At 43.2% G+C, this 23,675-nt stretch overlaps 1 protein-coding gene across 1 annotated transcript in view; it reads left to right on the plus strand.

Annotated features, from left to right (window-relative positions):
- The window catches only part of MRPS28 (mitochondrial ribosomal protein S28), a 77,928-nt gene extending 68,402 nt beyond the window's left edge, over positions 1-9,526 (plus strand). The window contains exon 4 of the mRNA XM_030510477.1: positions 9,231-9,526. Coding sequence (XP_030366337.1) covers positions 9,231-9,375 — 145 coding nt within the window. The 3' untranslated portion in view covers positions 9,376-9,526. The remainder of the gene's footprint in view (positions 1-9,230) is intronic.
- The last annotated feature ends 14,149 nt before the right edge of the window (positions 9,527-23,675 follow it).

The raw sequence follows: 23,675 nt of genomic DNA on the forward strand, positions 1-23,675 counted from the left end.
AGAGAAGTTATGATTAGGGAAATGGAGTAAGTGGAGAAAGAGAGTAAGATTGAGACTACGTGTATAAAAACTAGAACAGTATTGTGTAAACTGTGTTTGAAATTTGGAGGGCTGAAGGTTTACGACTGTGCAAAGTATCTGACTGAGACAAAGTCCCAGCGTGGATAAGGGAAGGGCCAGGAACTGCAATAGAGATCACTTGTAGATAGATGGACAGAAGAGTATGAGCTACAGCATGCTTCACATGAGTTTGTTTGCTTTTTTTTTAATACCTCTTTCTTAAATCTTCTAAGCAGTTTGCCTAGCTTCTAGTGCCCATAAGCTTGAAGGGCTATGAGATTTTTTAATGTTTTGTACTATAATGGCTAATTTTTAAATATGTTTAAGTATATAATCTTTATTTTTTAGCATTTTGTAATTACAAAGGACTATTTTTAATCAAAATTGAAGTTCATTGCATCTGACTAATGAACTCAGATTTCTTTTATTTTAATGTTTCCTCTCAAGTTAAAGGATATGGACTGAGAAATCAACTGGCATAAATTACTGTATGGTGACATAACTATATCTGATACAAGTTCTTAGATGACAGGAGCCACCTATTGCAAGTTTCATTTGTCAAAGCTTACCTCACCATGCCATAGGGAAAAGGTTAGAGCATTCGTCTTTGTGATACGAAGTCATTTTAAAATATCTCTGGATTCCTTTTATAAAAAAGGGAACAATCCTGTCCCAAGAGTCTTAGTGAATGAAAATTGATTCTTGCAGAGACTAGAGCAAAAATTACAGCAAGATTTTTTTGGGATGTTCTAGTAAATATTGGGTACTTTGGGTTTTGTCTGAATTGATGGGAAGCAGGTTACTTTTTAGAAGCTTTTCACAACTGAGAAGTTCTATTAAGTCTAAGTGTCCAGACTGAGTGGAACAGAATTAGATTTAAATATTTGGGCCCTTCAGCTGTATTTTTTTTTTTTTTTGTGTCTTAGAAACAAATGCCGTTAATTGTTGACCTCATTGTAATATCAGAGCCTCGACAGTGGTTTGCTCAGGTTTTTTGCATGCCAATCCTAAAACAGTTCTTGCCAGGCTTTGCATTTACCATCCGTTAGCTATAGGAATGAAAACTTCCATATTTCATTCACCTACATCTGTGTCAGTTTCAGTCAGCTGCCAGTTGTCTCCACAGCCACCAGTGGAGGAGACACAGGGAATGGTGACAGGGTCTCTGAACCTGGGTCCCGCAGAATGAAGATGCCAGGGCTTGACCAATATGTTAAAGTTTTGGGCAGCTCTGTAAGCATAAACAGAGATAATATTCTATGCCCTAATGATGGGTGATCCCCAGACTCTGCTGCTCTTACCAGCCTGGTAGTTGTCTTCCCACCAAGTGTCAGTACCTGCAGTGATGTTAGCATGTGTGCTTGCTTCTGTAAGCGCCAGTTGGCTGGGGTATATTTAAGTGCTTCAGGGTGTTTTTTACATCAGGATCTAGCTGATATCCTCAATCTCTTTCTGGTATTCATTTCACATTTCTGCTTTAGCAGTGGTCAGAGCAAAGTGGGGCTTGGCTTTAGTGCATAGAGCACCTGTTGGTTGTAAGGGTGCTTGGCGTGGGCTCTACTTACACATTCTTGTTCGAAAACACAAGGCGACAATGACTGTTGTTTAAGCTGATGGTTTCACACAGGCTTACAGCATTCTGCTAAATGCTTCCAAGAATATGAGAGGCTTTTATCTAGCGGAGTATCTAGATCTCTGCTTGTATCTAGCAGAATATATAGCCTTTTTCCTTATAAAAGGATGGCTTTGACACAAGGAGCAAAAATCTTCTGAAAAAATATTAAGCAGGTGTCACAAATGCTAGATTTTCAGAACAAATAACAGCATGTTTCTTGCTTAGTTCATGGAAGGAGGAAAACAAATTGAGTAGAAAACAAATACAGCTGAAGTGGCAATGAGTTGATGAGTCCCAAGAAGAAAGATTACATCTTCTGACAGAATATAACCAGCAACCTTGGAGCATCTTTTTGTGAAGTGTTTGATTGCAGAGAAGAGAGATGCTTTGAAAATCCTATTTTGAGCATCCATCCTTTATTTGAATGACAGGGTGCAGTGGTAATAAATAATGGATGAATAAAATTTAAGCCAGAAGGGACCTTCAGGTCATCTCTCAGGGCTTCCCTGTATCACGAGACGTGACATTTCAGCAGGTTATCCTGAACTGAACTAACACATCTGTTTTCACATCTCTTTAGCTGAAGCCATCAGCAGCTGAAAAGTCTCAGTGCTTGGAGTTTTTTTTCTAGTGGTTCATCAATATTGTTGGCAAAATTGTGATTCTCATTTGCATCTGTTGGACTTCTCTTTCCTGCTGTTACATGCTTTCCATACATAGATTTAAGCACCTTTTAATACCAGTATTTTCTTTCTGTAAAGGTTTGGACAGCTCAATCTTTCTAATAACAGATCAAAATCTTTACATGGTTATTCAGTTTTATGCATGCTCTTTGTCCTCTCTTTAATAGCCTTTAAAGAAAGGTTGGCAGCAGGATACTACACACTCTTCTGGTATCTCTCCTACATCCCATGTTCTGCTCTGTGCTGAATTTATGTTACCTTTCTACTGCCACTTTCTGCCCTCTTGCTTGTACATACAAAGCTAGGATTTGGTCTTTTTCCCCAGCATTGCCTCAGAGCTCGTACTGAAAGGGGGGTGTGTGTGTTATGAGTGCTCTATCAAGCTGCTGGAAGCAGGATCACCGTCCCCGCATCACTATATGTGCAATGTGTACTTCTGCTGGAAAAAACTGCTTTAGCAAGACGTAGATGGCTACACAGAACTGTGCTGCCTTCAACTTGACAGCAATCTGCTAATCTCATCAGCGTTTCTTCTGAACAAGAATTTCATGTATACTGGCAACTAGTGAAGGGTTGCTGGGAAGTGGTGTGCTCATGCAGAGCTCCTTCCCTGTATAGCATCATAGGGTGACCTACACAAAGTCATATAGATCTGTGCCAGGGTAGCTCCTTAAGCCAGCTATGTGGCCTCCCTTTGCTGAGGAAGTTGAGACCAATATGGACTTGGGCAGTATCTGTGAATGCTTCAAAACATTTTTGAGAAACAAGATGAATTGTTCTGCAAATGGCTTCATTCCACCCCAGCTGCACTGCTTTGCAATTAGAGGTGGGCTTGCTTCTGGGGATATATTGTAGGATCACTATTACTGATGGGGAGCTACAGGCTGATTTTGAGTAGAATGGTGAACAAAATATGTGGAGAAGAAGTGATGGCCAAATTTATTTCATTACCGTTTTTATTGTGGTATTTTTCTGAGGTTGATAATGTGATGTCTTCCACATAGTAAAAAAAAGAAAATGAAACAAGAGTCTTGTAAACTGTTCTGTTCTGTACTCTGTTAAGGCACTGAAACAAAACCTCTTGAATCTGAAAAACATTTTGAAATTCTCGCAGTACAAAGCCGAAAGACATCCAGACTTCTCATGGCATTCTCTGAGAGTACCATGGCTCAACTCTAACTCTGTGTGTGGAGTGGTTTATATTAATCTATTTTGTATGGGAGATAATCCAGGAATTCCTGTTATTGCAGTTTTCAAAAGCCATCACTAGAATGTGTTGGGAGACGTTAAAAAGTAATGATGCAAAATATGTAAAAAATTCAAATTAAATTCTCTAAATGACACCCTCAATATAGGAATTAAAACCCAGGTTTCGTAGTTGCCTTCCTGCTCTATTCAGAAATGCATGTTTGTGCTGGATGAGAGAGATGGCACAGAAGAATGAACAGTGGGTGCAAGTGGTTGTAGCTAGCCCTAGCTAGTTGATTCAGCTTTGCATTGCAGAGGTTATCATTCCAAAATGAGGCAATGGAGACTGAAAACCACTAGCAAAATAGAGGGAATATGAAATAAAATATTCCACCTGTCTCAAAATATCAGTCCTGTATTTTTATAGTATGGAATAAAGGGTATCTTCAAATACATTTTTTGAAGTGAGTGGGAAATACTAGCCAAGATGTGGTGAGACTCTACCATTTCTGTAATTACGTTGTTATTTTTGTAGCACTGTTTCCAAGAATAGAAGGTTTGTTGCTTTAAATTTTAAACTAATAACTTGGAAAGTTTTAATAGAAAAAGGACTGCTTGCTAATTTGTGATTACATGCAGTTTTAAATATTGGATAGTTTAACAAAATGCTTTAATGTTGACACCTATAATTTAGAGTTTGAATAAAGTCCTTACTGCCATGTAGTAATGAGGATGCTTCCTCTTCATGTGAAATTGCACACCTGCAAAACTACTGCCCCATTTTCTTGGTAGCAAATGGTATAATTAGGATCAAACCTCCACTTTTAGTTATAGCCTCCTTATTTTTACATGCTTATTGCTTTCCAAGTTAACTCCCTTCGTAAACCTGTCACTATAGCCTGAAATGACTTTTAAATTAAAAAAAGAACATTTCCCCCCACCATTCTTGAAAATTAGCAAGAACTGAAATACATCATTCCATGTCCTCCCCTTCCAGTTCTATTAGGTAAAAATACTGAGGGTGGGGGTGTTGTTTATCCATATATTTTATGGGATGTAGTAAAATTACTTTTAAAAAATTACAAGTTTGAAATCTTGATTGAAGAGTTTTGAGGGTTTGGGCTGTTTCCTTTAATTTATCGTTAAGATTTTCAGAGATTTAGAGCTTCAGTGCAAAAGTGAAAGGATTAGCATGGAGACCAAATTGCAATAAAAGGGATAGAGTCAATCAGAAGGAAGCTTCCAAGTTGCTTCAGTTTGGAAGTGAACGCTGTGCTATTCATGCATGGTCAGCAAAGAGAAGACCTACTTTATGTAAGTTAAGACACAGTAGTTTGCATGCAGATAAAATACTCTACTTTTAATGTAATAAGAGGACCTAAACTTTAATTTTTGTATTTGCTTTTGAAGTTTCTTGAAGCAGCATTAGCAAGGCTGTGCTGTATGCTTCCTCTGTGCTCTTACATACTCTATTATATTGGTGATATATGCTTGTACAGACTTACGGTTCAAATAAGAAGAAGGGTTTTCATCTTGCTTCTTTTCAAATTCTTTTCCGTGACAGTCCAAAAATGGCAAAGAGCACTGAAGCAACTTAAAGTCATCTTCTGGAAGCAGATGTTTGAGGAAAGGTGCACCTGTACTCAGTGCTTTGCCACTCCAAAAGAGATGGAGAGAAGCCTGCAAGCACTCATTAAAACTAGAGAAAGCTTTTTGGAGCCCATTGATCCTTGGCTGAAGTTCAGGTGAAGGTTTCTGGTGGGTGCTTCAGTTGGTGCTCTACTGACACTGGCCTGAGATGGGGTCATAGCTCACCAACAGCAGCTGGTGGATTCCCACCTCTGGAGCTGCGTGTTAGGCAGAATCCTTCCATGCAAAACTGGTGTTCCCAAAAGGTTAAAATTGGTAGCTCTTGTAAATAAATTCTATAGAAGTGGAGAAAGCTTTGGCTCTACTTGCAAAATAATTCTTGTAAGTTCTGTGTATGGAAGGTGTAGGTAATTCCTATACCTTCACTTATATATGCAACTAAACTTCCTTTGTCTACTTCAAACTGAATTTAATACTTTCACCTGGCAATAGGAAGTGGTAGGAGGAAAACACGTGCAACCGTGACAAACACAGTACTTGGTGGTTGGGTGAAGGTTAATGGTTCCTGCTGATGGTCATGAGATAGAGTGATCTTGAATACCAGCATTGTTCCTTAAAAATAAAGCAATTTCTTTTACAAAATGGAGTAGATGGTTTCTTTCCTTTTACACTGGTGTCCTGTGTCTCCAAGAACACTGTTCCTGAGAGTAATAAAATGCCTGCTTTGTTTCTGGGTCGTTTCAAGCTTCTGCTTTAACCATAGGATAGTTTTATCAGGTTTAAGGATAAGTAACTTCATGGATAGAATATGCTTGCTACGCATAGAGCAACCTATCATTGCCTCTTACTCTAAATGTGATGGAGAGACCACCACTGCACATTGTCTTTGTTTCTACTTTTTCTACATCTTCCACTTCTCTTTTATGCTAAAGTGTGTTGGCTGTAGGGAACATCTGTCACAAACCCAAATGTTTATATTCATACAAATTGGCAGTTGTGTCAGCTCCTTAAAGTGATGTTCTTCAGGATCTCTTTGTAAGCAGATGTGCTGTGAGTGGAAAACCTTCTTTAATAATTGAGTTAAGTACAATTAAAGAATTGTTGGAATCTGTTTGTGTTGCTGAAGCAGCATTGAAGATTGTGGGGGTTTTTATGAAAATTCAGTTGCTTGGATTTTGCATTACAAATATATGCTAAAGTCGTGTCTGGAAATATGAGCAAAGTCTTCATAATGCTAAAATGGGGGAGTTGCGCTTATGATTATTAATTTATTATTAAATTAGATGTATTAATCATGAGAAGTACAGTTTTTTCACAGATTTTCTGCATGGATTTTCCTGGTTCTAAATAGCACTTTTAAAGGCTTGATTAGAAAATAAGGTTTCACCTGTTCACTTGCCACTTAGCACTGTAGTCTAGCAACCAACCCAAAAGGAATTATTGGATGATGATAGTATTTTGTATTTCAGTTACAAGGATGGAGCTCAATATCTCTCCCACACTGTGCTATCAAATGGAGAAAGGATTTCTAATTGAATTTAAACCTCATTCAGTTTGATCTTCTGTAGAAAGGTTGTTGGACCCTGAAGCTGGTTTTCACACTCGTGTCCTGCCTTGAGTAGCTGGTGAGCTATGTCTCCTCTAGGAGGAAGGAGAGAGAAAAAGGCAAAGGGATGGGTGGCTTTAAAATTTGTCACAGAACCACTAGGTTTAGTATTAAGTTTAATTAGGTTAAAAATGTGTCCATCTTTTAAAAACAGCACAGAGTTCAGTGTCACTCAGGCTTTAATAGTTTTATGCAGTCTTTACTTTTCAGTGACTTTTTTCCTCTTCTGTGACTCTACTCTGTATAGTTTCCTTCGTTTCTACACTATTTGCCCACAGTGTTTTCAGTGCTTTTTGTCACCTGCTTTATCATTTATCCCCTCTTTCCTATCTTCCCGAGATTCCCTTTTTCTCATTATAAGGTGTCTGTTCCCTCTTTTCTGTTTTCACAGACCATTTCTCCCTGTCGGATTTCCTTTTCTTCCTTTTATTTTGCCTTCTCTCAAACCCTAACCTTTCTCGCTGTCTGTCATTAAAAAAACTTGTCTTTTCTCATGCTCCATCCATTTCTCATGCTCATCGATAAAGGCGGAAAAGGCAGGTAATTTATACCAAAGATAATATTAGAGATCATGGTAACTTTATGGTTGGATGTGAAGGCAAGCCATCTAGCCAGCAGCTGTCAGTAAGGTAAAGGTTTTGTTCTATGCTAGAGAATTTTCTGGACATTTCTCCCATATATCCAAATGGCTAAAAGCACTAGTCAGCTGGTATCTTCAGTTAAGGTTCTTCAGTGAGGAGCTTTCCTCCGCATTCCCCTTCTTACCTCAAAACATCCTGACTTCTTTGGGGACCTGTCTCTTTTCAATAAGCCTAACAAATCCAGGAAGATACTGTCTATTTTTAAGGTCTGATGCGTTGCCTTTTAATTCTGTTTTGCCCTTGTCTTGCTCCTCTGAAATGTTGCACATTAGCTTCTGTGAATAAGTATCATCACTTGTGAAACTGTTCCATTTTAAGTGCAAATATTTCACAGAGAGAGGGGCAGAATTTACCCTGTCCAGCTATCCACGTAGCAATGAAACGTAATCTGGTCTCTCTTTGGTAACTGTGCCAAACTCTTCACTGCAGTAGTGGTTACTTGCATTTTGGACAGATTAAGGACTTTTATGTTTTTAAGAAAATATGTTGTATTTCCACTGTGTTGATTCATGCAGATCATCACAGGATTCATTGGGATGAATGTCGGCAGAAACCTTGCTGGGAGAGCACCCTGTGTAGTTACTTGTTCAGAGTGGAGATATCAAAGGATCTTCTTTTGCAGTTTGTAACAGCACCAAGTATATTACCCAGGGTTAACCAAGAGCCACAAGAAATTAATGTAAGATGGAGTTGACAGAAAATGGAGGGAAAAAAGATAAGTGCAAGTCCAGGGTCTTTTCTTAAGATGTTTAGTTCTCCAAAAGGATCTTGGCTTGATATGCTGAAGCAAGTTGAAACCTGGTTCAGTTTTGCTTCATGCTAGCAATCAGTTGTCAGGCAGTGAAGATTGTCTGCCCAAGCTGAAGGTAAAAATGGGCAAGGTGGAAATCTGTGCAGCCAGACTTCCCTGCTACATTTGCTCCAGTTGGTAACTGGAGGATGTTTCAAACTTTCTCTTGCTTTTGCTCAAGGTGGCCAAGCTTGATGCATCTTCAGCTCTTTATGCTTTGACTAGAAAAAATCCCAAAAGTATGACTTATACTTTCAAAAGAAGAATAATTCTCATTTTTATTGCTGGACTTTGATCAGTAGCTCTGCAGGTGCATTATAAAGATGCTAGTATTTCAGAAATCCTCACTAATTTGGCAGGGCCATCTTAACACACATTTTTAAAACATGTTGAACACTTGTATCTTCTGACTTAAAAGGAAAAAGAAAGAAAATGAAGAGTGTAAAACCATAAAACACAACGTTGTAGGCAGAATGGTTCATTACAGAAGTTGTGGGGTTTCTTTTTAATTATATGTAGTAAAAAACTTGCAGATAATACCCAGTCTTTGGAGAAGGGGATAAGACAAGAAAAGCTTCCTTGCCTAAGGCCCAGAGTTGGAAATACAAACCATAGTTAGCTGGCATTATACTTTTTGATAATAGCAATGTCACCAGTGATCTAACGATGACTTGTCCTCCCTTTTAATGATATGTTGTCCTGCAAATAATTGTGTGCATGATAGCAGATGATACAGTAAAATATTTTGATGGAAGAGACAAACAATTTCCTGTATAATGAACTGCTTCTCTGTAAAGCCTGCATTCTGTCAGCGGGGTCTGGTGGTGTCTGTTCTTCTATGGGCAGGATTGTATCAACAAGAGACTGGCTCTGTGGTGTCACAGAGTGTGTCTCAGCAGTTTTAGTGCTGATGCGTTACAACTGTTTTGGACTTCCATTGCAGCACTTTTTTTCCTATGGGGCTGCTACTTCAGTCTGCAGACAGAAAAACAGCCTTAGGAGATGCAAGACTGTAGCTTAACAAAACTTACCTGTCTCCCCTCTCTTTTCTTCACAGAAAATATCAGAGAGGAACCCGAGTACGCCTGAGACTGCTGGATCTCGAACTCACATCTAGGTTCTTGGGTGCAACAACTGATACAACCTTGCTGGAAGCTGACGCGGTGCTTTTAGGGCTTGTGGAAGGCAAGCAAACAAAGTAAAAGGAGTAAATTTCATGTAAATAAATGCATTTGTGCTTTATAACAAATTATACAGGTGAGATGTTTCCTTGGAAAATACATGAACAGATTCTGTCAGCTCGGTTATGTAAATAATGAGATCAATAAAAGACAATAAGCACATTGTACCTGATTCTTGCTACTCCGTATTTATTCACTCATCTTTCTAGCCCTTTGCCTTTAGTTTTAAATGTGGAAGGTTAATTCAGGTTGTATTAGTTGAATGTTTGCATATTCTTATATGAAGAATTCCAGAGTTCGTCTTTCCATCCCAAAGGGATGTTGACGTAAGACATTGTACTCCCATGGAGGAAGTCCAAAGCTGCTATCATGGTGCTCCTTCCAGTACAGTGTTTCAAGCAGAACAACATCAGGGGTTCCTGATTTCTAAGTTGCAATGCAGAATGTTTACTGCAGATATTGGGTTTAATCTCTGTTATAATACATTGTGCTTTTATCTCCATCTGCATGAAGAACTAGAGATTAATTTTTGCTTTAATTAGAGCTCTCATTTGCAATGCATATTAATGAATTTTCTCTGGTTATTAATATAAAGAAACTATTTCAATGTGGTAGGCTAAGCGTAGGTCTTAGGTTTCTATAAATATATTTAAGATAAATATAATGGGTGTTTGAACACACAACCAAAGAGTCATGCTATGGTGCTTCCCGTATCTTTTTTGGAGCATTTGCTGTCAGAGAGCATTTCTTTTGATTTCTGGTATATCCAAATCTGAATTCTGCACAGTCATTTGCCATCTGCTTAGTGCCTGGCAGTGTGCTGAGGTTAAGTGAAATTTGCCATTTCTATCACCAAATGACAAAAGAAAGCCTGCTTAATCTTAAAATATTTTTTCCAAATGTTGGAATAAAATGAGATCGGTTAAGGTGGTATGCCTTGTTTGTTGGCAGTGACTGTCCAGTGACAATGTGTTTTTTGCTACATGTACTAATTCAGCAACATGCACACTGGCTTAAGCATGTATTATTCAAACCCACCACAGCCTTTCTGCTGGAGCTGGCCACATGGACAGGGATGGGGCCACTGAAAGACAGTATAGCTCCTTCTGCCTCTCATGACTGAGTGTATTGGTATTTCAGTCGTGTGAGGGAAGAGGAGATAAGGGATTCCTAAACAAGCAGGGTATCGGAGCCAGCTCCAGGCTGCCATAGCTCATGTGCGCCTTTCCTTGCCTGCATCTGAGAGATACTTGGGTGAGATGGGATCAGAGAGCAGAAAACAGGAACAATTCTGTTAGATTGCATCTGGCCTATGGGTGAGATTGCCACCCAAACTAAGTCTTCATATGGCCCCACAAAACTCATTTAGAACGGGATACAAAAACTTTAATCTGCTGAGAGGTCTTTTCCAAAACGACTGTCATTTCTCTTTTTAAAGGTTGTTTTCTTTTAGTTTGGATGGGGCTTTGAGCAACCTGTGATCTAGTGCAAAGTGTCCCTGCTGTGGGTGTGGAACTGGATGATCTTTAATGTCCTTTCCAACCCAAACCATTCTATGATTCTATGATTTTTTTTGTTTGAAAGCATATACAAAGAAGAGTATGGGATGGGAAAGTGCACTCCTCTGCCCACCTCTGCCCAAAAAAACTTGACAAAAGTGACAAAAGACAACTCCTTTCCTACCTTTGCCCCTTTGTACATCAAGAAGAGGGGTATAGTGCAGGCTACAGGGAGTTTCCGAAATACGTCTCATACATGATCTGTCAAGGAGAATATTTTTAATATATTTATTTGCCCAAAATACTAGGAGGAATCACATGGAAAATGCATAATCATTTTGAAGGGAATGGGCATGTTTTAGCAGATCCTTTTATAGTTTTTCAAACTGAAGTTTGAAATCGGTAAGGAACCAAGCAAGAGAGAGGAAACAAGCAGTGTGAGCTTGTTTTCTCTTTTGCTTTAATTTGCTCATTCATCTCAGGGATCTTAACTAGGGAAGTTTGAACATGAATTTCATTGGGTGTTAGCCTCCAGGCAAAGAGTTATCCTAGCACTGGAGCAGGAAAGGAAGGCCTTTTTAAGAACCCAGAAGGAATTTAAAATATCAAAGAGAAATCATGTCTGTTCAATGTAATTCATCCTACATGCTTGATCAACCTTAAGTAAGAGTGATTTGGGAGGAAATGCATGTGTTAATGTTTTGGGGGCAGGCTAAGAGTTATTTCACAGTACGGTATCAAACAGTGATTTTATCAAATCTTTCTCTGGATGACCGCTAGAGAAGTGGCTTTAAGAGACTGTAGTCATCGCTATTTCAAATCCAGCTTAGTGTTTTATTTGGAAACCCACAATTCACATAAACTGACCCAGTTTTACAAATCGTGTGGTTGAACCTTCAGTGGCTTTAGGCTGCTGCTGGCCTTTCTGGCCTTTGGAGAACCAGTCACTCCAAAGCTCATCTTCAAGACAGTTATTTATTGGATCTCTAAATTCATCAGACAAGAGCTGTCCCATGGAGGAATCTGTAATTGGGGTGGCCTGTGCCCATCACACATAGCCGCAATTCTGTACAACTCCCAGTGCAGAATTACAATGGCGGAGCAGGGAATTCTGAAATGTCTTTGTGGTGGGCTCTTGGGGTTGTGTTTCATACTTGTAATATCTGCATATGACAAGAATATGTGCAGAATATATGTCCTTAATGCAATGTAAGGAACGACCAGTGCTCATTACTGAACAACCACAGCAGCAGAACTGCGTGACCCTGTGTCTATAAGACTGTTCTCATTTTTTATGCCAATCTTTTATCCAAGTAGAAATTGATAATGTAAAGAGGTATTTCTAGGGCCATCCATACATAAGAATTAACAAATGCAGACATTTTTCTGCTGGTTGCCACCTATCCCCAGGAGTTCCCTCCTCCTTCATGGCCACATGCCTTTTCGCTCCTTATCTTTGTATCTTTCCAGGCGCACACAAGGGTAGGTACAACTTGTTCTTGAACAACGCACAGTGAGGTCTCCTCGTCCTGTGGTTCAGGATTCCTCAGTGGCCTTGCATGTACCTTGGATTGGGCAGTTGCATGAATCTGACTTCCTGTTTGGAGGTTGTGTATGAGGATAGTTGTTTCTACTAACATAAAGGAAGGGTAGCACCACCCCAGCAGCTCCTGCAGCACTGTGCCCAGCCTGCACCACCACCTGGGATACTCTTATCATAAAGTCTACTACATGCATTACCAGTATTAACCAAATGAATGCTACTGATTCAACATTCTGAGACTTTGTAGCTTTAAGTGTAAATCCACCATTTTGCTGAGAAGCCTGAGGCTGGTGTAAGCTGAGTTCTGCAGCTACTTTCATCTGACTGCCAACATCAGGCATGTCTCCATGTACCATGCTGTGTTTTCTTCTAAATTTTGAAATTTTGTCTTACTCTGAAGCGCTGACCAGATGAGCGAAGGCAATTACTGAAGTCATATGGAGATTGCCCAAGGAAGTTGCGGCTGCCCCATCCCTGGCAGTGTTCAAGGCCATGTTGGATGGGACTTTAGCAACCTGGCCTAGTAGAAGCTGTCCCTGCCCATGGCTGTAGGGTTGGAACTAGATGATCCTCAAGGTCCCTTCCAGCACAAACCATTCTGTGATTCTATGATTTGATCTCACAGAATTCATGTTTTAGATTATGCAGCTGAGAAGACATTCAGTGTTAGCAGACCTCTTTGTTTCTTGATCTGTTTTTCAGAAGATTTTTTTTCTATAACAGTCTTAATTTTTTAGAGTGTTTAAGGTTTTTTGCTCTGAAAATTTTCAGGTACCTAAACCACATCTGTTTCAGGCAACAGACCCCAGTTCATTAGCAGATACTCAATTCTCCATCCTCCTCTATCAGATACAGCTTTGCGTGCTGGCCACATCTCTTAATTGACAAATTTCTCACTTAAATTTGGATGAGGATGACAGGTTCACTTCAAGTAGTTGTAATTCATGCTCGGTATGGTGTAAAACTTAGACTTGGAGATGTAATGCTGAGTGCTCAAGAGAACAGCGTGGAACACATCCTCAGCAGAGGGAGAAGAGCTTACTCCCATCTCAGTCTCGCTGTCCCCACTCCATTGGGTGCTCTATGTATGTGCTGGCAATGGAGTGCTGGGTGATTCGGTGGCAAGTAGCTGTGTGCAGGTACAAATCTTCACTTCTATGCAAGCAAGAAATGTTTCTATACATTCTGCTAGAAGAACACGTACTTTTTCTAAGCCGTGACTGAAGTGCCCATGAACTTCACCCTACTACATATCCGCTTCTTACTCCACTCAAATACTATACCTGAATGTCCATAGTGCTTTCTGGTTTTACAAATGTGCTTACAAGCAAACTTATCTTTAATAAAAACCGAACCGAAGCTGGTTTGGGTCTTAGCTAAAGCAATAATTTGCCTTTTGTGTTATTCAGATCCTGTTTGAAGGCTTTAATAAATACTCCTAAAACTCTACCTTTTGTTTTACGAACACGGCATTAAAACACTTTATGCATGCTTGGAAAGCAAAATAGCTTTATCATAGAATCATAGAATAGTTAGGGTTGGAAAGGACCTTAAGATCATCTAGTTCGAACCCCCCTGCCATGGGCAGGAACACCTCGCACTAAACCATGTCGCCCAAGGCGCCCAAGGCGACATGTCCCACCTGGCCTTGAACACCGCCAGGGATGAAGCATTCACAACTGCCTTGGGCAACCCATTCCAGTGCTTCACCACCCTCACTGTAAAGAACTTCTTCCTTATATCTAATCTAAACTTCCCCTGTTTAAGTTTGAACCCGTTACCCCTTGTCCTACCACTACAGTCCCTAAGGAAGAGTCCCTCCCCAGCATCCTTGTAGACCCCCTTCAGATACTGGAAGGCTGCTCTGAGGTCTCCATGCAGCCTTCTCTTCTCCAGGCTGAACAGCCCCAACTCTCGCAGCCTGTCTTCATACGGGAGGTGCTCCAGCCCTCTTATCATCCTCGTGGCCCTCCTCTGGACTTGCTCCAACAGCTCCATGTCCTTTTTATGTTGAGGACACCAGAACTGTACGCAGTACTCCAAGTGGGGTCTCACAAGAGCAGAGTAGAGGGGCAGGATCACCTCCTTCGACCTGCTGGCCACGCTTCTTTTGATGCAGCCCAGGATACGGTTGGCTTTCTGGGCTGCAAGCGCACACTGCTGGCTCATGTTAAGCTTCTCATTAACCAACACCCCCAAGTCCTTCTCTGCAGGGCTGCTCTGAATCTCTTCTCTGCCCAACCTGTAGCAGTGCCTGGGATTGCCCCGACCCAGGTGTAGGACCTTACACTTGGCTTGGTTAAACTTCATAAGGTTGGCATCAGCCCACCTCACAAGCATGTCAAGGTCCCTCTGGATGGCATCCCTTCCCTCCAGCGTATCAACTGAACCACACAGCTTGGTGTCGTCAGCAAACTTGCTGAGGGCGCACTCAATCCCACTGTCCATGTCGCCGACAAAGATGTTGAACAGGACCGGTCCCAACACCGATCCCTGAGGGACACCACTCGTTACAGGTTTCCAACTGGACATCAAGCCGTTTACCACAACTCTTTGCGTGCGGCCATCGAGCCAGTTTTTTATCCACCGAGTGGTCCATCTATCAAATTGATGTCTCTCCAATTTAGAGACAAGGATGTCATGTGGGACAGTGTCAAACGCTTTGCACAAGTCCAGGTAGATGACATCAACTGCTCTGCCCCTGTCCATCAGTTCCGTAGCCCCATCATAGGCCACCAAATAGGTCAGGCAGGATTTGCCCTTAGTGAAGCCATGTTGGCTGTCACCAACCGCCTCATTATTTTTCATGTGCCTTAGCATGTTTTCCAGGAGAATCTGCTCCAAGATTTTGCCAAGCACAGAGGTGAGGCTGACTGGTCTGTAGTTCCCCAGGTCTTCCACCTTCCCCTTCTTGAAAATGGGGGTTATATTACCCTTCTTCCAGTCATCGGGAACTACACCTGACTGCCAGGATTTTTCGAATATGATGGACAGTGGCTTAGCAACTTCATTCGCCACCTCCTTCAGGACTTATACATGTTCAGGTTCTTAAGGTGGTCTCGAACCTGATCCTCTCCTACAGTGGGCCTAAGGTCTTCATTCTCACAGTCTGTGCATCTGCTTTCCAAGACTTGGATGGTGTGGTCAGAGCATTTGCTGGTGAAGACTGAAGCAAAGAAGTCGTTAAGAACCTCAGCCTTCTCCACATCCACAGTAGCCAGTTCTCCTGATAGCTTCCGGAGAGGGCCCGCATTGTCCCTAGTCTGTCTTTTATTTGCTATGTACCTATAGAAGCCTTTCCTGTTATCTTTCACATCCCTTGCCAGATTTAATTCTAGCTGGGCCTTAGCTTTCCTAACCTGGTCCCTAGCTTCTCGGGCAATGCTCCTATATTCTTCCCAAGCCACCTGTCCTCGCTTCCGCCTTCTATAAGCTGCTTTTTTCCCTCTAAGTTTCCTCAGCAGCTCCTTGTCCATCCATGGAGGTCTCCTGGCCCTCCTGCTGCACTTTCTTCTAGTTGGGATGCAACACTCTTGAGCACGTAGCAGGTGATCCTTGAATATCGACCAGCAGTCTTGGCCCCCCTGCCCTCTAGGACTGTATCCCATGAAACCTTACTAAGGAGGTTCCTGAAGAGGCCCAAGTCTGCTTTCTTGAAGTCCAGGGCAGTGAGCTTGCTGCATGCTCTTCTCACTGTCCTGAGGATCTCAAACTCAACCATCTCGTGATCACTAGAGCCAAGGCTGCCCTGGAGCATCACATTTCCAACCAGTCCCTCCCTGTTGGTGAGCACGAGGTCAAGCATGGCACCTCTCCTTGTCAGCTCCTCTATTACTTGAAAGAGGAAGTTGTCTTCCACACAATCGAGGAACCTCCTGGATTGCTTGTGCTGGGCCGTACCGTCCCTCCAACAGATGTCAGGATGGTTGAAGTCCCCCATGAGGACAAGGGCCTGCGAGCGTGAGGCTGCTCCTATCTGTCCGTAGAGCGCTTCATCCACAGAGTCCTCTTGATCAGCCGGCCTGTGACAGATCCCCACAGTAATGTCCCCCATCGCTGTTCTCCCTGACCCATAAGCTCATGATGTGGAGTTGGAAGAAAAAATGAAAATAGTTCAGTGTTCTTTTGATGGCTGATGTGCAATAACTAGACCTGGTAAATGCCTGTGGGTTTGTCTGCCCTTTCATATTCCAGGCCTTTAGGTGATGAGATGAAAAAGGGAAATGCTGAAGAAATCAGGCCTGCCTATTGAGAGCAAATTAGCATCTCGCCACCAAAGCTTTGGCACTGAGCTTGTTTGTAAAGAAAAGAATACTTCACATTTTATTTTTCTTCAGGGCATTCTGCAAAGTTTAGGTTCCTCCTCATTTCTTGTTACTGTCACATTTATAAACCAGGCAAGTTATTGTGCAGGCTTTTCTTCTGACAGCATTAGTCCCTTATGCTGGGGAAGCTTTTCAAGTCTGTTTTGGCTAGAGAGCATTTCTGCTAGATACAAGCGTGCACACTACATGTGTTTTCTAGTAAATTATGCATTCTGGGGAAGTGTTTATCACATTTGAAGGGTCTGGACTGCCCAAATGAGGCTATTACGTTGTCATCTGGCTATAACCCAAAATAAATATTATCCCTGGTATGACTGCATTAGACTAACATCAGTAAGTTCTTAAATGCTCTGTAAGTGTTCTTGTTTCCTTCTGGATTGTGTCTTTTCCAATCAGAGTTAAGCAGGCTGATGCGCTCCCTCTACACAGTGGCTGTAGCGAGGGAATCAGCCATGTGTTAACATTGCAGCCTGCCTGCAGCAGGCTGGGTGGCAAGTGCAGCCAAGAGTTACACTTCCCAAATGGGTTAATCCATCCAAGGCTCCCTTTTGGGCAGATGCTGTAGTCACTCTGCAGCTTTGGGTTTGCTTCTGAAAGTGGCAGCGTATTTAAATTATTTCAAAATGTTGACATTTAAAGTAGTAAAAAGGTCTTTTTTCTGCTGTCTTTATGAGAAATCAAAGAACTACTGAAATAATCAGCTCTTTTATTAACTGCCTTTCACACAACAGCAGCTCAGCTGATGGAAACTCTGCTTGTCTTCTCAGCCTCAAACCTGGTTGGTGTTTCAGACATGACACATAGGGGAACTTCAGTGTTTTTTCACAGTCTCAGTCCAGCCAGCATGGGGAAGAATGTTATAGAGCTAATGCTTCTCTTCCCAGGGAGAGGAGTTGCCATCTTCTCATAAAAATAAATAAATTGACTAAAAATTAAACACAAAACTAACTGAAGCTGAAGGCCACAGTCTAATGTGCCAATACCAAAACATACAGAGATATCAGAGAAACGAGCTCAGGATGTGTCCTGACCTGACTCACAAATGAGTGTATGGCCATTGTGCTGAACATGTCTGAATGGTCATGGTGACCAAGAGAGATGCCTGAGGACTGGAGGAAAGCAAATGTCACTCCTATCCTCAAAAAGGGCCTGAAGGAGGACCCCAGCAGTGCCCAGTGACAGGACCAAAGGCAATGGGCACACACTGAAACACAGGAATTTCCTTCTGAACATCAGGAAACACTTTTTCACTGTGAGGGTGACTGAGCACTGGCACAGATTGTCCAGGGAGGTTGTGGAGTGTCCATCCGTGGAGATATTCCAAAGCCATCTGGACATGCTCCTGGGCAACCAGCTCTGTGTGGCCCTGCTTGAGCATGGGTATGGATCAGATGACCTCCAGAGGTCCGTTCCCACCTCAACTGTGCTCTGATTGTGTGTTCTGCCAGCATCTTCTGATGCCACTCTGAACACTGCTGCTTTTATTTCTCCGAGTTTGTGAAAGCTTAGAACTTCCTCTGTACACCCTGACATGGAGATGATCTGCTCCTTAGCTAGGAGGGTATGCTTTTCACTTTGAGATCCAATTGCTAAAGGGTTGTCTTGAGAAGTGACAAAGGTGGAAATTGGTACATTCTGTGTATCCTTGAGGCTGGCTTGCTCTTTGTTCAGCATGGCCTTCCCTGCGGCGGAAGGGAGACGGTGGATACTGCATGTGGCTGCCATCTCCCACTTCTACCAAAGGCATCGTTCCTCTGCATGTATGGGCAAACCAAGAATAGCTTCTAACTTTAATTTCCTTAGGTTCAGGCTCCTGTACAGTGTGGTAGAGAAGTCCATCAGCTCAGAGTTCAGCATCAGCCACACCAAGTTAAAGGGCAGTTTTGTCAATGTGGCTTGCAGCTGGCACAACTGTTCTTCAAGGATGATTTTTCAGAGTGGTGATGGTCCATGGACTCCATGTTTGAATGTCCTCTCTTGCTAGTCACTTTCCCATCTACCAAAGCTCTTGTGTGAGCTCCCCTGGCTTGTTGCAAGCTAGCATGGATCAAGCTGTTAAAATACTTCACCCAGAGAATGACATTTCAATAGGGCTGGTGTGGTTTGCTCAGGATCACCCAATTGCTGATCAGGCGCTGGCATGTGATTTCATTGAGTCTTGAGGGCCAGACTTTGCTGTATGCAATTGAGGGGCTCACGTGCTCATTTAGGCTCCCATTTGCTCTGGAAGACCATTGCTGCATTCATAGCAGCGTTTGGGGTGGCAGGGTCTTCAGCAAGCTTGGGAAGGATGCATTGGCCCCAGTGGTTGGGGTTTCCCTTCGCTGGGCGAGCAGCGGGGAAGCGAGAGCTGCACCCAGCGGAGGCAGGCGGCTGCCTGGCAGCTTGAGCTGTGAAAGAGCAGCGTTGGCTCAAAATCTCTGCCGTGCCCTCTGCACGTCAGGCCACGGCTCCTCTGCACACGCTGGGTCCCGGGGGAGCCGGAGTTTCATTTACCGATGGAACGACTCTGACAAAGGTGCCCCCGTTCCAATTAGCGCTGCAGTCGTCAGGCCCGATGGCGGGTTAAACCGAGTGGTGCGGGGCCGGGGGACGCCGGCAGGGGAGCGGGCAGCGTGCGCCGGGGGGGGACCGGGGCGCTGGACCCTTTCAAGCAAGCTGCGGCGCGCCGGGTTCTTGTGTGAAAAACAAGGGGCACAATGCTGGAGTCGTAACCTCCTCACCCCTGACGGCATGGGAAAGTGCACTCCTCAGCTGTTGGGTATAGAAAGGCTGCTGCAGGCATGAGAAATGTTCATAAAAATGCCGTTTAGAGCCTGCCCTTCTACTCCGCACATGTCATCTTGCCTATCAAGCTGCCTAATTGGAAAATTAGGCTGGCCTTCATTTACAGCCCTGAAAGTTCATGACAATAATTTCCCAGAGACTTTTTTCTTTTTTTCTAGTTATTGCTATAAACGGTTTCAGCACATCGGAAATCTTTTTTGGAAAATAACCCAACCCACCTGGAAAGAGCAGACCTTTCATTTCAGAGAGATTCTCTGATTTGTGTGTGTGAAATTGTATTGTTGTGTATCCTGTGAATGATCATCCGGAGATGAATGTGAGCCCCTGTGTTTTTTCCATTCATCATTTCTATTTGACCGTATGCGGAGAGCTGAGCATATTTTAATTTAGAGCATGTTATAATCTTATTTTAGGGCTTAATGCACCTGCTATTTTCTATCTGCTGAGTCTCTTGAAACAGCAGTGAGCAGAAGCTGCCTTGCAGCTGTAAACGTCCCCCCCCACAGGGTCGCATGTCTGCGGGCACCATTGATCCAGAGTCACTAAGGAGATCTGCGATGGTGTGCAGGGTCAGGCCAGAGGGTTGAATCCTTCCTGACTATGATCAGGGCTCAGCCTTGCAGTTAGCCACATCCAGACAGCTGCAGTCTACACCTTTGAGATGTCTGTTTTGGACTCGGTTTAGGTGACATGGTGGAGATCTCCTTTCTGTGCCTTCAGAGTCCATCAGAGTCACCTGATGGGGTAAAGGCAGCAGTGACCATGCATGCCAGGCTGTCTTGCTTATCCTTGACTTTTAGGACAAGGAAGAAGGATTTCAGCTGACTCCAACTTGTCCTCTGCGGATGGGAGCTGTGCTCCATGCTGGCTGAGCAAGGACTCGGGGAGGCAGCACGGCAAGGTGCTTTTGTTGCTCCTGCTGTTGGCTGCGTTGGAAGCTAGACAGGCTGACAAACCTTTTTACTGTGTCTCTTGGCATCAATAGAAGTGCTTGATGTGTACAGCGAGGACTAGAGCATGGCTTGATAAACCTGCTAGGCCTCTGGATTTTTATCTTGTTGCTGAAGAGGTCCATATCTAAGATGATTTTCAAGGTCAACATTGGGTATCTTAAGACAGCTGCCATGTGCTAAGGCCATGGACACATCCTCCCTGGTCCTGCTGAGCCATCTGGAGAGGCTGCTACTCTTGCACAGCTGCTCTGCTACTTCCCACTCCAGAAACACACTCCTGGGTGAGCTTCCAACCAACTTTGACCATGGTGTTTGTACAGTTTAGGGCTAGTTGGTCATTCTGGTTACTTGTTTTGGAAGATGTGCTTACAGGAACAGGGGTGGGGAGTGGGAGGGAGGGAGAGAGAGAGGGAGGAAGGATATCTGGCATGAGTTGGGGGCAGTTGCCTTTCCATCTCCAGGAGAAGAGCACATCCTCTTGCACTGGAGCAAGAGGATGCCCATGGGTGAGGCAGCTTAGGGTCAGGATGCAACCCCAAGATTAGAGTTTGGCAGGTTCAGCTCTTCTCTTGGTGAAGCAAGCTATATGTGTGAGCAGGACCCCAAGCCTTCATCTTCCCCTAAAATTGTCACCACACACAGGCTGGCGCTGCGATCCAACACTGATGCAGAAAGAAGAGTTCACTTGATGAATTGCCACCAGCAATTATGACAATGATTTTCCTTGAGCTATCCTATCCATCCAAGCCATGAAAGCCCAAACAACTTTGGTTAGGCACTGGCAAGGCTGTGGAATTAAATGTGAGTTACGTCAATACAGCTTGATTCCCTTCCCACAGATCAGAAGGGAAGCAAAGGTTGGGTTTTTATGGGTGAAAACCAAAACATTAGGGTAAAGGAAATAGAGAGAACAGAGTAAAAGCAAAGCAAACAAAACTCCTGCTCATCTCAGACTCTATCTGCCCTCCCTGCAGGCATATAGTGTTGCATGGGAAGTCGCCCTGCGATGAAGGACTTGTGTGTCTTTGAGAGCATCACGGCCATTTCACTGGGCAGAGCAAGTGTGTGGTCCCTTGTGCAACCCAGAGAGGTTCATAGTGTATAGTATGGAGCACAAATGTGCATGGGTACTGGGTGGAGAAAATAGGATGTAAAAGGTGCATTTCTTCCATTCACATAGAAAGATAAGAGCATGCTGCTGGCTGTCCACAGCAGTACCTCTGGCAGCACATCGCTGCATCTCCCTTCAATGTCGTGGCAAGATCCAGAGCTGAGCTGAGTGCCCCCTGCAAAAGGGCCAATTACAACATCTCTGACCTTACTGTGGGTGCCTTGTTTGCTGGTACAGCGGGGGCACCAGGCTGGAGGAGCTGCCACAGAGCACCTTGATGCAAACCACAGTAGTACTTTGTGAGCTCTGAAGATGGGCAGCTGGGAAGGACCTTTTCCAAGTCATTAGCCCCAGATTACCTGCTATTCATAGAAAAGCACAGCCATACATACATGTTACTCTATTTGCACTCCTTGGCACAGGACATGGTGTCTGGCCCTGCCAGGGATGGGCCTCCTCTACCGCCTTCCCTCCAGGCAGGCCTGCACTTGGCCAGCATGAAGTTAACGGGAGTGATCTTCCCTGCCTTCCACTGCTTACAATGGAGATTAGTTCAACGGGATGAAAGGTTGATGGTGGGAAAGCATGTCAGAAAACACAACGCAGAGAACACAGCTCTTGGGAGAGAGCCGTTTGTTTTGTTATTTGAAAGGGCTCAGGATTTAGCCAAGGGGGCGTAGTTACAATTTACTTTAAGGGATGCTGACAACTGCATTTGTCAAGTTAGATTATGGTCATGCTGTCATAAAGGATCACTTTGTTTTTTTACTGGTAGTGTATATCTGCAGAAGTACTTTGGGCCTCAATGAAGATAAAAATACGGCTCTGATGTGCGAAAGCCTGTACTGCTGCCTGAATTTCCATGCTGCTGCATGGCCCTTTGGCCAGGATGGGACTATTCAGTGCATAGATTTGAGCACTTGAATGGATTTTAAGTCTTTATACATCTGAAATAGTTTGACCTTCTGACAGCCACACTCTCTTGATTACTTGTCCTAAATACAGGAGGACTGAATGGGATATGCCCAGATATTTTCTAATAGGTGTGAGCTCAGTGCTGAAGAGACTGGGCCAACATGGGCACCTGGATCTGCCTGTACACTCAGAGGTAGGCACTTTTATAGCGAAGTGACCTCATGCTCTTAAACTTACATTTTGCTATCATTATCATGACTTTCTTACCAATTTATACTACTGTGCTTACACAGAATATTACTATTTGCCATCCCCATTTATTTGCCTAAATTTTTAATTTCAGGCTTTAAATGTCTGAAGATTGATCTATGGGGTTTTTTCGATTTCCTCAGAAGAATACCTGTCTCTATATTTCTCAATCAAATGTTTCCTTCCTACTAAAAGACCTGCATATTTGAAAAAGCCAAGTACTCCCAAGGAAGCTGCCAGCTGCCACCCAGCCTGTTTGCTGGGAGGATGATGCTTAGCAAGGGTACAGGCGCTTCTGGGGTCCTGAGCCACATGGGACAATTGTGAACCATTTCAAGCTCCTGACATGAAATATAGCCCCTCTCAGCTGTGTACCAGTGAATGTGGGCAGCCCCCTGCACAAAGTAAGTGATTTGAATGTAAATGATGATAGAACTTTGCTGCAGTTGTCCACACTGAGGTGCTAGTGAAGAAACAGCTTGAGTTTGGTGTGCTTGTGCTAGATTCCTCACCACCCCTTCTCTTCGTGGGAAAAGAGGGATGAAGAACTGGGTCAATGCATGAGGAGACAACTGCCTGTGCTATTGTTTTCCCATTTCTTTCCAAATACCTCTCTCCCTTGTGCCCCATTTTTGCTACTCTTCATGCTGTGCTCCTGAAAAGCAGTGGTTCAGCTTAGGTGAGTTCAGTCTTTCTACCCTGAAGGGTTATTGTGAAAAATTTATTTTCTGCATGAGGGTGGGTACATTAACACACACCTCTCACACCTAGGCAGAACAGGATGTTGGCAGTGCACATCTCATTCACCTGGAGCAGTTTGTGGGTGCTCATGCCAAGTATTCACTGCATGCTCACCTGAATGGAGGCCCTCCTGGAGTGCTACCTCTGGCTTTTCAAAAACCAGGGTTAACTGGCAAGCCTTGAGTTTATTGTATGTTG

Source organism: Strigops habroptila, chromosome 1 (assembly GCF_004027225.2).
Source record: "Strigops habroptila isolate Jane chromosome 1, bStrHab1.2.pri, whole genome shotgun sequence".
NCBI lineage: Eukaryota > Metazoa > Chordata > Aves > Psittaciformes > Psittacidae > Strigops > Strigops habroptila.